Below are 16,049 nucleotides of genomic sequence, written 5' to 3'. Positions count from 1 at the left end.
AGCCATGTTATCCACCTTCCATTGGATAACATGGCTAAAAACCGCTCTGTGCGTGAGCTTTTTTTTTTTTGCTGCGTGACGTTTGTTAACGTTCGATTCGATGGAAATCAGGAAGTGTTGAACACCATTTTGTCACTGCGAGTAAATATTTTGTTATAAATGAATCCTTATTGATAAACATTGTCTGCGCCATCTTGCGTTTTTGTCCAATGCCACAATTTTGTCGTGCACGGCAGCCATTTTAGATGCCTTGACCAGGGCCACTCTCTGCACGCCGTCGATTCTCAGCATGGCTCCCCACCCTCGCACGCATCTCCCCCACGCAATGGTCACCCCCGCTCTCTCTCTCATGCATGGGCCATATACTTCCCCCATCTGCGCTGCTCTTCTCTGAGAATCACACCCTGTGCCCGTTCGACACCTCCCTTTCACCCTATTCACTACCGCACCCTCTGACACTTCTCTTCCTCTGTGTCCGATTGTCCAGGCCGGACCTAGGCTATCACCTAGCCCTGCGGATGTAGTGTATGGCTCCAGCTGTAGAGTATCCAGACATGCCAACCCTCCCGATTCAGGTGTGAGACTACTGATTTCAGTGCTAGTCTTTCGTTTCCCGATTCCTGCAAGGAAAAACCCGGGGGCATATTTCCAACAACTAGCGGTAATTTTTGACTCTAACTTGTTTAGAGACAATAATTATCGCCGCACTTCGGCGAATTTTATCGCACATAAACCTTGCTATTAGCAAGGTTTATCGCAAATGCGATAAAAAACGGCCGCAATGCATGAATATCGCTGAAAAGTCAGCGATATTCATGCATTAGTCAGCAAATGCTCTTAGCCATGTTATCCACTTCCCATTGAACAAGCGCATGGTCTTTTAAAGATTTGTGAAGTACTCGGGGCGGGGGGGGGCACTGGCAGCAATTTGCAGGCCAGGCAGTGTTCAACACGTGCATCACCCTTTCTCTGCCTGCTATTGCGCTCCATGTTTCGGAAAGGTAAGAAAATGAACGTGCATTTGAGTTTGAAATGTCCGATCTTGTAGCAGTACACTTGCAAAGCCCACACATGACAATAACCCGATTCAAGGCCCCATTCACCCGATTTTTTAAAAAAATATAGTACTCCAAGACAGTTACATTTTAAAACTTTATTAATATTTAAATATAACGAACGCAACAAAAACTGTAAATATATTTAACCATTTTTTTAAATTAACCAGAACTATAACGATAACAACAACAACAACAATAATATAACTTTTATGCCTAAATTACGCAAACATTTAGCTAATCTGCTAAAGGGGGGAGTCGCCATTTCTTTACAATAATCAATAATGAAAAATCCACATCAATAGGGTTGCCCGTTTTGTCGATGCAGCACTATAGTGCAATATACACAGCACCTGGGGTGTCAAGAGTGAACAGGTCTTTCTTTGTTCCTTAAAATGTTATCTGTGTCAACCTCTTCCGAGAATGCTGATGCGTTAGGGATTTCCTTGTGACAGCTGCTTCATAGACAGACGATATCTTTGTTAAGTCATTAGTGTTAAGTGTGTCTGAAACTACAGTGCCCTTCTGTTTTACTTTCCACAGACACTACAGAGTTTTGTGTGTTGTTCTTCTGAGCGACAATTATTCCAGAGGTTTCAGGTTCACTTGTTTTGTTCTGCAGTGAGTTAACAGCTTTAGAGAGTTCATGTTTATTTGCTATGTCCTGCTGTTCGTGAACTGCTTCAGAGACGTCAGCCTCATTTTTTATGTTTCAGTAGATCCTGGACCTGCCCGGCCGCGCCCAAAATGGCGCCGGTGTAAATGGGACTCGTAACTGCTTGTTCTGTACTGGTTGCCCAACCTTGATATCACGAGATACATATGCAGTTTTGAAGCACATGGCGGAGGCTTGTCTGCTGTAGTGGGGCGCCCCTTTATCGTTTCAGTCGCCATTCCGCCCGCTTTTGCTACACTGTGCCTCATCCGCCATTCAGCTGTTTACCGCCCGCTCTTACGGCTACAGCGTCTCGCTCACCATGTAGTTGAGTTGCTCCCACTCTTGCGGTGCAGCGGTAGGCGGCTTCCACAGGACTCTTAAAATGGCGGCCGGCTCTTCGGATTTGGGCCTGGTCCAGTAAAATGGCCCTGGGACACCTTGGAACTCGGACGCTTGTCTGCCAGGGCTTGGGTTCCATTCTCGAAAGCGTCCCCTCAGCCTTGAAGATTGTACAAAAGTCTTGGGGGCCCTCGACTCCCGCAGGCTTCCGGTGGGGAGCGGCTGCCATGATTGCTTGCGGAATGGCCACGACGGAGCTACAAGATGGTGGTGCTCTCATGGTGACGCCAGCTTCAGTCTGAAACATCCAGAAACAAGGTGGGGCTTTCATCGTTTGGGGAAAAAAAATGTTTTAATCCAATGAAAAGTGTTATTTTTAGGTCACATGACCTAGTCTTACATAATTAGGAAAAGAAAAGTAAAATGAACCAATGAAAAGTTTTATTAACAAGTCACATGACCTGTTATGCTTACGTTACGCGCTGCGCGGCGCGCTCTGGATCGTTTCCGGGAAGCTGCGCCTTGCGCACCGGAGCACATCCGGGTGCGCTAACGCGTCGCGTCATATGACGCATTACGCGACAATGCAGGTGCAGAATATAGTCAAAATGTCTCCACCAACCAGCGGTCGGAATTCCACCGCTTTCAGCAGTCCAAAAAGTTCGGTCAAATCTTAAGAGCGGGAGCAACTCAACTACATGGTGAGCGAGACGTTGTAGTCGCAAGAGCGAGCGGTAAACAGCTGAATGGCGGAAGAGGCACAGAGTACCAAAAGCGGGCAGAATGGCAACTAAAACGGTAAAGGGGCGCCCTACGACAGCGTGTCTTCAGGTGAAACGGATTGTGGGACAAGGTCCAGAATGAAAGATTCTTCAAAAGGGAAAAAATTCCGCCGGACCCCGGGAGCCGGCCACCTATGCCGGGGGCGATCTCAGGCCTCACCAGGGCAACACGACTTGGGGAGGGGGCAGGAGCCAAGCGCCCCCTCTCAGTCCGCGCCATCTCACCGCCCCTCGGGAGCCTCCGTCAAGCGGTTTAGGGAGGCACCGTATCACATTGTTTTCCAATGCAGTCAGGTCCACAAATGGACCCCACTACTTTGAATAGTGAAGCTGCAGCAGGTGCAAATAAGGTTTAAACAGTGTTACAAGAACTGCTTAGAACTCTGAAGTATGGCACTCAATAACCAGGACTTATGCCATTTATGTAAGGCAGTGACATGGAAGCAACTCAGGGACAAAAAGCATGAACGAACATTCACGTATGAAAATCTTATTTGGAGAAGGGGTAGAATCCAAACGCCCCCTGCCAGTTCGCGCCACTACACTGTATGTGGAAAATCTGAAGACATCATTCTACAAACTCTCAACGCTTGTTATCAGTGCATGACTTTCATGCTCCATCGATTGAGCTAGCCGGATCGGGCAATAAAAAGTATAAAATAGTTATGTAAATAGTTATTTAATAAAATGTTTTATTCTGTTTCTTTGGTGGTGTGTTGTGTATATTTATAATATTTGCATAGGGTTTGCTGTTATTTTTGGCGGTGTGGGTGGCGGAGTCGAGCTGTTTTGCAGCCCTCATGGTGTGGAGCTCAATTCATTTCACTATTTTCGTATTTCTCATGAAGGGTTATTCCTAATGTTTGTATTTTACCGAGGTTAAAAACAGATCGAATTAGTGGTCTACTGATTTTGCTCGATTACTTTTATTTTTTTACACGATTTTTCACTATCTGCAAAGACTAAACAGAGTATTGCGACTTTGTGCTTGTTTGTAAATAGAGAATGATCCAAAGAGAACCAATTGTAAAACAGTAAATGCTTGGATAATAATCAATCAAATGGAGAGACAAGCAGGTACGACGGATTACAACAGGGGTAAAGGTCTGCGTTAACTACCGTTCACTATCTGCAAAGAGAGAGTACTACTAAGAGAAAAGAGGGGAGTGGGGGGGGGGGGCAGCGTTCAAAGCACATCAGCGTGCATAAACACGAAAACGTTTTTACCTATCACGTACTTGACATTTGACAGCTTTTGATGTTTGCTATTAAAAAACCATTGAAATTCACAGAAAAAAACATAGGTTATACTCCATATATAGTTAGGAATTTGCATTTACAAAACCTTGAAAATTCAATGAAAAAACCATTGGTTTTAGGCCATATATAGTTAGGGATTTGCATTTAGAAAACCTTATTTTACTCGCATAAAACCATTGAAATTCCATATATAGTTATAAGCGCTAACTATATATCGCGCACCCGCAATCCACTGCTGATGATGTCACATATTACATCATTCATGACATGGTTAGTGACATCACTGATGACATCACTGATGACATCTCAAATGACATCACTGATGACATCACTGATTACAACATCCAGTGACTGTATGTTTCTGTAAAGTTAAAATATGTTTTACATATTGATGAATGTGTGGATATATAAGTGTCTGGATGAAGGATTTACTAGGTGCATGACTGACTGATTGAGTGAGTGATTAAATGTGTCTCACTGAGTGCATGGGTTAGTGACTAAACTGTTTTAATTTGTGCATCATTATATCTGTTGTTCTACAAACTGCTGCATATGTTGATCAGTAGCTATATGAGTAACTGTATGGGTTGATTGGTTGTCCAAGTATTTGTATGGGAAACTGAGTGTGTGTGTATGGGTGGCTGGAAGGTGTGTGACTCTGTACATAGATGTGTGAGTAGTTGATTCACTATATGTATAGATTCAAAACTGCATGTGGAAACAGCTGTATGGGCGGTTGACTGTGCATGAGTGTATTAGTGAGTGAATGGATATCTCAGTGCTACATGTCAAATTAAGTACATATGTAAAACACAGTACATGTGAGAGTTGACATCTATAAATAACTGTGCATAAGAGCTAGTGAATGTGTGAGTGGCTGTATGGATCATTGTGAACATGTATCAGAGATTGTATAAGAGAGTAAAGTAAATATGTGTTAGTATATGTTTGAATAAGTAAGGTGTGTATAACTGTATAGTTGAGAAAATGGAGGTGTGATTGATTTTTGGCATAACTGACTAGGTGTGTGAGTAACTCCATGGATGAGTGATTGTCTGTTTACACTGATTGTATCTAAGGTTATATTAGAGTCTGAAGAGGTTCATGGTATTATCACATGAATGATATCATCAGTGATGTTATCAGTCATGTCAAATGAGATGTTATCAGTGATGTCATCAGTGATGTCATTTGAGATGTCATCAGTGATGTCATCAGTGATGTCACTAACCATGTCATGAATGATGTAATATGTGACATCATCAGCAGTGGATTGCGGGTGCGCGATATATAGTTAGCGCTTATAACTATATATGGAATTTCAATGGTTTTATGCGAGTAAAATAAGGTTTTCTAAATGCAAATCCCTAACTATATATGGCCTAAAACCAATGGTTTTTTCATTGAATTTTCAAGGTTTTGTAAATGCAAATTCCTAACTATATATGGAGTATAACCTATGGTTTTTTCTGTGAATATATATATATATATACATATACACAAACAAACACAAATTTCCTTGAACCATTTTTTTTAGTTCTTTTGCCCAACTTAATATCAAAAAAGGATGTTTGTTCACTTGATTATACAAAAAACATTCCTGGTTTCCAGGTCACCAATATAGCGTAGGAGTGTCTGAGTTATAATTCTTTTAACCTCTAAGCTTCTAGCAACCCTTGCAGTTTATTTCCTAGTATAAAATAATTTTTTTAAATGTGGTGCCTGGACATCACTTGAGAAGCCTTTTGATCGTATCCATACATGGTGCCGAAGCTCAGCGCTGGTACCAACTGCTCTACTCAGAGAGTTGGTAGTGTCCAGGTCCAATCGCATCATGTACTCCGCCACGTCCTAGCCATCCTGAAGTACCCGTTGAAGGTTGACATGAAGATCATCTGTAACTGCATGCACATTATTGCTTACCATGTCCCACAACGCATGTGGGTGTATTCAAAAGGTGAGTAATCTGTGAGTAGAAGTATCCAGCAACGGAATGGAAAATTTCCTAGTTACTGTTGGGAAGCATTCAATTCTACCAAGGATACAGAGGCGAGGATAATCCCGCCCTGTGATTTTAATGCAGCCATCCCAGTAGGGGTCAAAGACTTGACCATATGCATAAAGTATTAAATGAGAGTCATTTGGAACTGAGATTTGGTGGCATAAATATTTATAATTATGGTCTCAGTAAATGACTGTGGGTCTTGCTGGTTGTTTCATTAGATGATGGAGTAGTGTGTCCGACTAGAACTACATAAGACTTGTCTTTTATTAGATGGGGAACAGAAGCAAGAATAATGAATGGGACTTTCTAAACAGTGGCTAAGACTTCACAAAAAGAAAGAAGAGGTCCTTCTTCTGAGGGCTTCTATAGAGGAAGGTCAACATCTGATTTTGTAATGTAACTCCATGGGTGTGATGGTTCTTTAGTTTTACCAGATAACAGTGTGAATGTTCAGTAAAGATCTATTTCAGTGGTGACTTTATTTGGCTGCTTAAGAAAATAATAGAAGTAATAAAGTTTAAACCTCGTCTTCGTGGCCTTAAAATATCTGAAAAGTTCTTTCACTCTAACTAGGAAATTTTACTTAGTGCTTTACTATAATATTAACAGATGGGAGAGAGTGGAAAACATATAATCTCCAGGTTGATGCCACAAAACACCACAACATTTAAAATGTTTCTTCCATGATTCCAGAAAATCAAGTTAAAACAATGTCAATAATATTACAGAAGAATAGAAAATAAATGAATAAAAAAAATAAATTAATAAGAACATTAACAGAATGGATGTTGTAAAAAAAATGGATTAGTCTAAGGAAATTGACTTGTTTTAAGACAAAGTAATGCTCTCACTATCACAGTCCAACATGGACAGAATTTTTTTTATTTTTCATAGATTTAGGGGACTAGGACTGCACTAAAACTGCTGGTTCAGCTACGAGTTTCTTATTCCCTCACAACCAGAATCCTTTTCTAATATTTTCTTGCCAGTAGGTGTAAAAAACTTTGACAAACCTGGCTGTGCAGAAAGTCCTTCACTTTGCCGAAATGTGCCTCGTAGTTGTTCTTCAGAACGAGCTGGCACCATCTGAGACGAAGTTCAGCATTTTTGGCTTTTGAAATCCTTGGGTAAGCTTCACCTAATTCCACTATATTCCCTTCAAAAACATAAAACAGATGTGTTTACATTCATTCACTCTCATTTTAATACAATCTTCTTTAACCACTCTTGTGCCAAGGACGGCCCGCATACACCATCCACACTACATCTGTAGTTCAGAGGGCCTCAACGGGTCATCGTGGGAGGGGCTGATGTCACACATTCCACCAGAATACACCAGGAGAAATAGGCGAGTCAGCTTCACACATGTCTTCCCTCAGAGGGCACCACCAAGTTTGAGGGAGGCATCGCTATTATGTAGAGGTAATTTATCAATTATTAACAAGATATATGCAGAAAATTAGGGTTGACAAAAACGTGATAGATTAGATTGCAACACTGCACTAAAGTAAGGTATTTCATCATTTGATAGACAACAGATAACGGGGCAGGGGGTGAGAGGAATCTAGGATGGTCTGGAACTAGGTCTGGCTACAAGGACCCCATATATCCTTGAAGGTCGATACTTGGTCGTTCAACTTGCAAATTAGGCCATTGTGCCATTTGCCTCATGGCTTCTGACCATTCCTTAAAAGTCGGGATATAAGAGGATTAGCAGTCTAAAGAAATCTACTTTACCCACTGCCAAAGGTGAATCTAGCCAACGCTTTTTGTGGTTTGTGCGCCCGACCTGGTCACCAGTATTGTGCAAGAGGGCCAGTTCTGGGAAAGAAATACATTGTAAATCGCTCAGTGACCATAGCTTAGCCCAAAAAAGTCAGAGAAAGGCTGTAGTGATGACCCATGCTATAGAATAAGAGCCTTGTTCTGGTCTTAACACCTCCTGCATTATGATGCGTGAGATAGGTTTGCTCTGTATAGTTTCCATTAACAGTCATATACGACTTTGAAGTAGATAAATGTCAGGCAAGATTCTCTGAGGCTATTGTTATGGTTACATAGAAGCTCCACCCATTCTTCATCTGAATATTGCTTTGTATGTTTCCTGTTCCATTTGTTCCTCAGGGCTTTAGTGGCGAACTTAGAGTAGAGGCTGTCTATTAATGTGTTGTATAGGCCAGAGATTAGCTTCTTGTAGCTACCCGACTTGTGGAGATATAAATTCAGAGCAGATGCTTGTAGACTAAGGATTCACAGGCCCAAAGCCTTGGTCAGACGAGAATGCAACTGTATGAAACACCATTGCTGGTCCTAATGTCTGGATCGTCAAGAACTATTTTAAGGAGCTTTTCTCTACCAGATGCTCCAGAGTATGTACCCTGTATTTTTTACTTTTAGTCAAACTGACTAGGTGTCTGCAAATCTTCAAACCTTGTGTTGGAGTAGAAATGGGTTTGAAGGTTCCATTTGCCATGTTGATCTTATACTTATGGCCCTGCATACAAGATTTGATGGAAGCGGTTATCACTGGGCTAGGCTGTCTATCTATTGATGTTCAGCTAGCAAATAGTCTTTTGGGGCGTTTCACAGCAAACAAAGTATCTTTCAATTATGACCCAGTCAGGGGTTTCCAGTATGGGGCAGAAGTGATGAGCAAGTTTGCGATAAGTGTTGAGCAATTCTATAGACATCATTTTTGGTGAGCAAAATATTCCCGACATGGTGGCAGCATTAGCCTAGAAGAATCGGGTCTAGATGAAAGTTTTGATTTTATGGTCGATAGATCTCAAGAGAGGTAGATGGGGAAAGTGGGAGCATAACCACAATACAGCTATATCTTGGGGTGACTACCAATTTGATGACTTTTATTCTATCCCAAAGGGAAAGTTAGAGCTTGTCACATCGCTGGAAGCCTCTGCATTTGATCCACCTGCTCGAGGTTGTTTTATCATTGACAGAATATTTCCGTTTACCAGCACTTCTAGATGTTTCAGTTTCGAGGACTTCCAGCGGAAAGAGTGACTTCCCACTGACACCAACATTGTGTACTTGGCCACTGTAAGAGCCTCGTTTGTTATTACAGTATGTTTTTTATATCCTGATAAAGTGGAGAAGGAGGACATCTTAGACATGAGGACAGGGATACATGACCTGAGCTATGATAGGGGGTGCTTCATATAGAATCAACCTCAGTTGGCCTGCAAATTTGTCAATGCCTTCGATCTGAGGTGTTGAATGTATGGCTATGGCCAGCTGTTTCAATCCAATTAAAAATAGTAATGGTGAGATTTCCTTGTAGATATTTATTTTGTTGGACAGAAAGTGTTTACATACGTTCAAGGCAGTGGGGCTTTTGTAGAGCCACTTTGTCATCATTATGAATTTAGAACAGATGCCCATTCTGGATATAGTCCAAAATAATACCCCCTCCATTTGATTAACGGCATTCTCTGCATCAAGAGAGAGGGCCACTTTCTCACCTGTATTATTCCTCCATTGCTATAGTAGGTGCTTAAAAGTACACATGTGGCTGCAGAAGGAATGACCATGCACAAAGCCTACTTGGTTTTTGTGACTCGGTATGGGAATTACTGTGAGACACAATGAGGAGGGCCTTGACCAAGATTTTCACGCCATTATTATTAAGTTATATAGAATGGGAATTTCTGCTCTCTAGGGAATATTTAACAATGTGCTGATTAAGGAGTTCACTGCTCTGCTAAACTCAGTTGACAGACAAGCTAATTCCATTGCATCCCTGAATACCAATTATGGGGATTGAGACAGAACCCGTGATTTTATAAATACCTAGGGGAACTTTGTCTTCTCCATGAGCTTTACTAGATGGCATAGATTTGAGGTGTTCTGGAATAGGCATGTGAAGGTCATCCAACACAGAATATAGCAATCGGAAGATGTGTATGGTAGTTTTGAAGCTAGCCTCTCTGGTGTTGTCAAATGAAACTTCCAATGTTTAGTAGGAGGTTCAGAACTCCTTTGTTATGTTGAGGGTAGTGTTAGTAGGGCGTTGTCGCCGCTATTATGTGAAAGTTTGTAAAGCGCATGGGGAACGTTTCCAGGCACTAGCTCAATTGCGGAATGGGCCACTCTAGAAAAAGAATCCGGAGATGGAAACAACCAGGTTTTTAAACGTTTCCGAAACAAAGGGTGTGAGTCACATTCTCTCAGTGTTGCAGGCAGGTCGTTTCATAGTCTTGGTCCAAGGTAGGAGAATGATCGGTCTCCTTGGGAGGATTTCTTCATTCTGGGAATTATGGCCAGCCTCAAATGCCAGAGTGCAATGGGTGCGAGGGAGCATACCAATGAGATAAGATTAAGAGGTCTGGTATTTTATAGGCATTTGTGCGAATAGCCAAACGCGTTAAATTGCACACATTGATCAATGGGTAGCAAGTGAAGAGTCCTTAACAGATTGACTGTAGATTATGTCTTGGGGGTTGGGGGGTGGTTGTTGAAGCATTCAGATGTGCAGCAGCATTTTGCACAATCTAAAGGTGTTTCAGTAGTAATTTGTCCACCCCCAGGTACAAGACTTGCCCATAGTCCAGCCTAGAACGAATATGCTACTTACCAGTATGCATCTGTTCTTGGCATGTAGGGCTGCTGACATTCATATCTGTGCATAGATCGCCGCCTAGTGTTGGGTCCGGATGATTGCACATTGTTGTCCTGGAAGAGTCTTCGAAGTATCACGAGATAGGTGGCTCCTACCCGGAACTACAGTGCGCATGGGCATCCTCTACATCCTCAGATTGTTTTTTGCCATTGTGGCAGAGATGGAGTGTAGTACAGTAAGTGATGACCATGCTAAGAGTAATTCCGAGTGCTGCAGCCGCTACAGGCGCCGGGGAGGAGGGCGGGCGATATGAATGTCAGCAGCCCTACATGCCAAGAACAGATACATACTGGTAAGTAGCATATTCGGTTCGAGGCATGTGGGCTGCTGAATTCATATCTGTGCATAGAATACATAGCAGTCCCTCCATTAGCGGCGGCTGCCTGTGCCAGCTGCAGCAGTCTAAAAAAGTGTTTTTAGAACAGCCTGTCCTACAGCTGCCTGCTGTTTGGAGTGCACATCTGCGCAGTAGTGTTTGGTAAATGTGTGTATGGTAGACCATGTGGCTGCTTTACAGATTTCCTCTAAGGGAATGTTTCCCAGGAAAGCCAAGGATGCCCCTAACTTTCGTGTTGAGTGGGCTCTTGGGGGAATCGTTAATGTGCGCTTAGCCTTTTGATAGCAAATCTGTATGCACTTAACGATCCATCTGGCTATACCTGCTTTTGAAATGGGGTTGCCTTTGTGTTGTGGTGAAAAGGCAACAAACAGTTGTTTTGTCTTTCTGAAATCTTTTGTCCTATCTATGTAGTACATGAGAGCCCTTTTGACATCTAGTGTGTGGAGCATTCTCTCTGCCACTGAATCTGGATTTTGGAAGAACACTGGTAGTTCTATAGTTTGATTCATATGGAACTGTGAAACCACCTTAGGCAGAAACTATGGGTTAGTGGGTTGTACCACCCTGTTGAAATGACGAATCGCTTCCATTTGGCTGCATAACATGCTCTAGTAGTGGGCCTCCTTGATGATATCCATACAGTCGTGAGGCAGGTTGAGGTAGCCAAATTCTAAGACCTCAGGAGCCAGATCGCCAGGTTGAGCTGTTGCAGATCTGGATGCTGAATGTCGCCATGGTTCTGCGTCAAGAGTCTGGGTGTGAGGTGCAGCCTTTGATGCGGTACCACGGAGAGTTCTAGAAACGTGGTGTACCATGGTTGGCGTGCCCACGTCGGAGCAACCAGGATGAGAGTCATCGAGTGTTGCCTCAGTTTGCGTGCCACTAGCGGTATTAGCGGTGCTGGCGGAAAAGCGTACGCAAACATGCCTGACCAGTTCATCCATATTGCATTCCCCTGCGACTGTGGGTGTGGGAACCTGGCAGCAAAGCTTTGGCATTTGGCGTTTTCCCTTGTGGCGAATAGGTCTATCTCTGGATGACCCCTCTGCTGGAAGTACGGGTGAAGTACTGAAGGATGTATCTCCCACTTGTGCATCTGGTGGCTGTGCCTGCTGAGCAGGTCCGCCATCTGATTGTCCTTGCCTGGCAGGTGTTCTGCCATGAGGAAGATGTTTCTCTGAATGGCCCACTTCCACATGCTCTGAGCCAGATGAGACAACTGCGGAGAGTGTGTACCTCCCTGCTTCTGTATGTAGTACATGGCAGTCATGTTGTCCGCCCGGATCAACACTACTTTGTTGCACAAATGTACCTTGAATGCTTTCATCGCCATGAAGATTGCCATCAGTTCTAGAAGGTTGATGTGCATCTTTCTCTGCTGTATTGTCCATAGTCCCTGCACTGTGTAGTGGAGTACATGAGCTCCCCATCCCTGGAGAGATGCGTCCGTCGTCAGTATTATCTGTGGTACAGGCTCTTGGAATGGTTGGCCCCTGCAAAGGTTTTGTGGGTTCCACCAATGCAGAGTTGTATGGGCGACCTGTCACCAACACTAGGTTTTTCAATTCTCCGTGAGCCTGATTCCACTGACGTGCTAGGCACTCCTGAAGCGGACGCATGTGTAGTCTCGCGTGCAGGACTATGAAGATGCAGGTTGTATCAGAAATTGAATGTCGTTGATCCTCACTGAATTTGGCTGTGCTTTGGCTGCCAGAGTGTCTATTGTCGCGCCTAAGTACTGCCGTACGTGGGCGGGCTGAAGGTGGGACTTTGGATAATTCAGTGAAAATCCCAGGCTGTGAAGTAGGTGAATGGTGTGGGACATGTGGGTGGCACATTGCTGAGCCGACTTTGCTTGGATAAGCCAGTCGTCCAGATAAGGGTAGACGTGAATATTCTGTCTCTGTAGGTGTGCAGCCACTGTCGCTAGGCACTTGGTAAACACCCTGGGAGCTGTTGGTACTCCGAAGGGGAGGACTTTGAACTGATAATGCTGATCCTGAATGGTAAATCTGAGATATTTTCTGTGTGACAGGTGTACCGGTATATGGAAATATGCATCCTTTAGATCTAGTGTTGCAAGGAAATATCCCTGACTGAGTAACGGTAGAACCTGCTGTAATGTGAGCATGTGAAAATGTTCTGACAGGATGTACTCGTTTAGGGGCCTGAGGTCCAGTATGGATCTGAGGGACCCGTCCTTTTTTGGGATCAAGAAGTACAGCGAGTACACCCCTGTACCTCTTTGTTCCACAGGCACGAGCTCTATGGCTCCTTTTTGCAGCATGCTGACTACCTCCTGCTGTAATAACTGCATATTCTCTGCGGACATAGGCCGGTGTCTTGGGGGTATGTTGGGTGGAGTGGATGTTAACTACAGACAATAACCGTACTGGATAAGCTGCCTCACCCACCTGTCTGTGGTGATGGATTTCCAGACTGGCAGGAACTGTTGTAGTCTCCCCCCGATGGGTGTTATATGGTCGGGGGGCAGTGACAAGACGTCACTGTTTGTTGGTGGCGGAGGATCGGGAGTTGTTGTTTCCACGACCTCTGCCCTTGGTGCTGTTTCCACGATAGCCACCCCTATTGGTCTTGTTGTAGGTGGTCTGCGTGTCTCCTTTACTATATTGTGTCTGCTGGGACACTTGGCCTCTGGAAGCTCCTCTATTGTTGGAGCAACGAAAAGAACCACCCCTGAACTGCTGGGACTGAAGAGCTCCCACAGACTTTGCAGTCTCTGCGTCCTTTTTAATTTTTTCCAAGGTGGTTTCCACTTCTGGGCCAAATAAGTGTTCAGGGTTAACTGGTTGATTGAGTATGGTGGTTTGTATCTCAGGCTTGAAGCCGGAGATTCTCAGCCAGGCGTGTCTACGTAACATAACGCTTGTATTAATCGCCCTGGCAGCAGTGCCTGCTGCGTCTAGCGCACACTTAATAGACGCATTGGAAATAAGTTTTCCTTCCTGAATTAGCATTTCTGCTGCCTCCTTGTACTCATCTGGCAAGTGTTGTAACAGGGTTTCAAGTGTATCATAATGAGCCCTGTCGTATCTGGCTAAGAGTGCCTGTGTGTCTTTACATCTTGCTTACACTTGCCTTGTCTTTATCTGACAAGCGCTTTAGTTTCCAAATGACTTTTGTCTATTTCATCTGTTTAACTTGTTCCTTACCCTACCCCTGATTCGAGCACCCGTTCTCCAATTTACGGAGATCTGCTTCCCCTCATTGCGTACCCCCCCCCTTTTTCGCCGCTGTTCACTGCAATTGCCAATGCGCTTTATATTTGCCGATTTCGGCTTCGGTTTATGTGCCTTTGCCGATTTCGGCTTCGGTTTATGCCCCTTCACGTGAGGCAGCTGGCATTTTACCTGTTTACACTTTTCGGCACTTTCCCCTCACTGCCGCCATGTCTCCGCCGGGACCCGAGCGTTAGAGAAATGACCCTTGGCAACACACGCGCTACGTGCGCTAGTTGCCAAGGTACTTTCCTCCACTGCCACCAATGTAAACACCTCAAGAGCCGAGCAACGGATCTTATCTCCGCTCGTGCCTATCATAACAGTCCTTCTCTAACGCGCTGTCGTTTTATGGGCATTATTTACTGTTTTTTGCCTTATTACTGACTTTGACAGTTTCCATATCCCAATACCCACCCCAGTATTATTATTTACCTCTTATTCAGAAATCCCTTCATAAATATAAATAATTTATTGGAAAACACTTTATAATATATAAAAAAAAATTAAAAAACGAGCTCAGACCTTTTTAATATTATTTTTACAATCATGTCTGACTCAGATTCATTCCATAACAATACTATTGAATCAAATTTTAATGATGCCATCAAAAAACTCCTACATAAGGAGATGAGATCTTGCATGTTCTCTACCTTATCTCAAGTTATATCATCAAAAAGATCCTTGATCAACGACAATAATGATCTTTCGGATCCAGAAGAGGTTAATGATATAACGCAAGAAAGGGATAAGAGGCTTAAAAAAAGTAAAAACATAGATTATACCCCAGAGAGCACGGGAGGTCCTAGCACCTCAAATTTAACAGGAGGTCATCGCACCTCATTTGCCTCAGGTGTCCCTCGCGGCACAAACTGGAAAGGTGTCCTCAGCGGCACAAATTTGATGGGTGACCCTCGCGGCACAATTAATCAAAGTGCTCTAGACAATGATGATGATGGCTCAGTATTTCCAGATGAATATATTCTTGATCTTGACGAAGACGATCAAGATATTGAATCCTTTCTCTCAAATGAAATTGATGCTCCTTCATCTTCTAGAGATAATATTTTGGATCCGTTGGGAGAGGAAATGTACTCCCCCTTTAATATTAAACACCCTAGGAGCTCTGAGTGGACCCCACACAAGCACGCATCCAAATTCATAACCAAATGGATTAGGAACCCATTAGAGAGAGAAACTCGCAATCTCTTAAGGGCGGAGTGTTTTTAAGGTAAAGTTTGTCAAACTCCGAACCTTGACCCAGGATTTATTACCTATGTTTTCAAACTAGGAAGAGACCCACGCAAAGGTCTAGAAAGATCACTTAAGATTTGCCAGGATAAAGTCCTTGACATCCTAGGTCATCTAACAAAAATAATTGACGCAGCTGAGGAAAGTTACCTTAACGGGTTGCCCTCTTGATACACACTCCATTCGCAGATGGAGTCAAAGGGCTCTAGTCCTCTTAGGAAACGCAAATGCAGGACTTAATTGCGAAAGAAGAAGGGTGGTTCTTACCAAAATCAGCCCCAAACTAACCGACATGGCTGAAAAAGAAACCTCTATCAATCCAAAAGGTCTACTTTTTGGAGAAGATTTAATAAGAAGCCTGGGTAAATATGTATCGACCTTTACAGCTTTGGATAAAGCGCACCAAAATATGAAAAAAGTTTTCAATTACAACAGTAACCTTTTTGGAAGGGCCGGAAGAAGAGGGCAATCTTCCGGCCGCTTT

General features: G+C 43.4%; 1 protein-coding gene across 1 annotated transcript in view; it reads right to left on the bottom strand.

The window, feature by feature from the left end:
• Positions 1-16,049, bottom strand: part of RNPEP (arginyl aminopeptidase) — a 345,377-nt gene that overhangs the window by 30,308 nt on the left and 299,020 nt on the right. Inside the window, exon 10 of the mRNA XM_086923117.1 lies at positions 7,113-7,255. Within this exon, the coding sequence (XP_086779243.1) occupies positions 7,113-7,255 (143 nt within the window). The remainder of the gene's footprint in view (positions 1-7,112; positions 7,256-16,049) is intronic.

Source organism: Lissotriton vulgaris, chromosome 5 (genome assembly GCF_964263255.1).
Source record: "Lissotriton vulgaris chromosome 5, aLisVul1.2, whole genome shotgun sequence".
Taxonomy (NCBI): domain Eukaryota; kingdom Metazoa; phylum Chordata; class Amphibia; order Caudata; family Salamandridae; genus Lissotriton; species Lissotriton vulgaris.
This window is presented reverse-complemented; position numbering and strand designations above follow the sequence as displayed.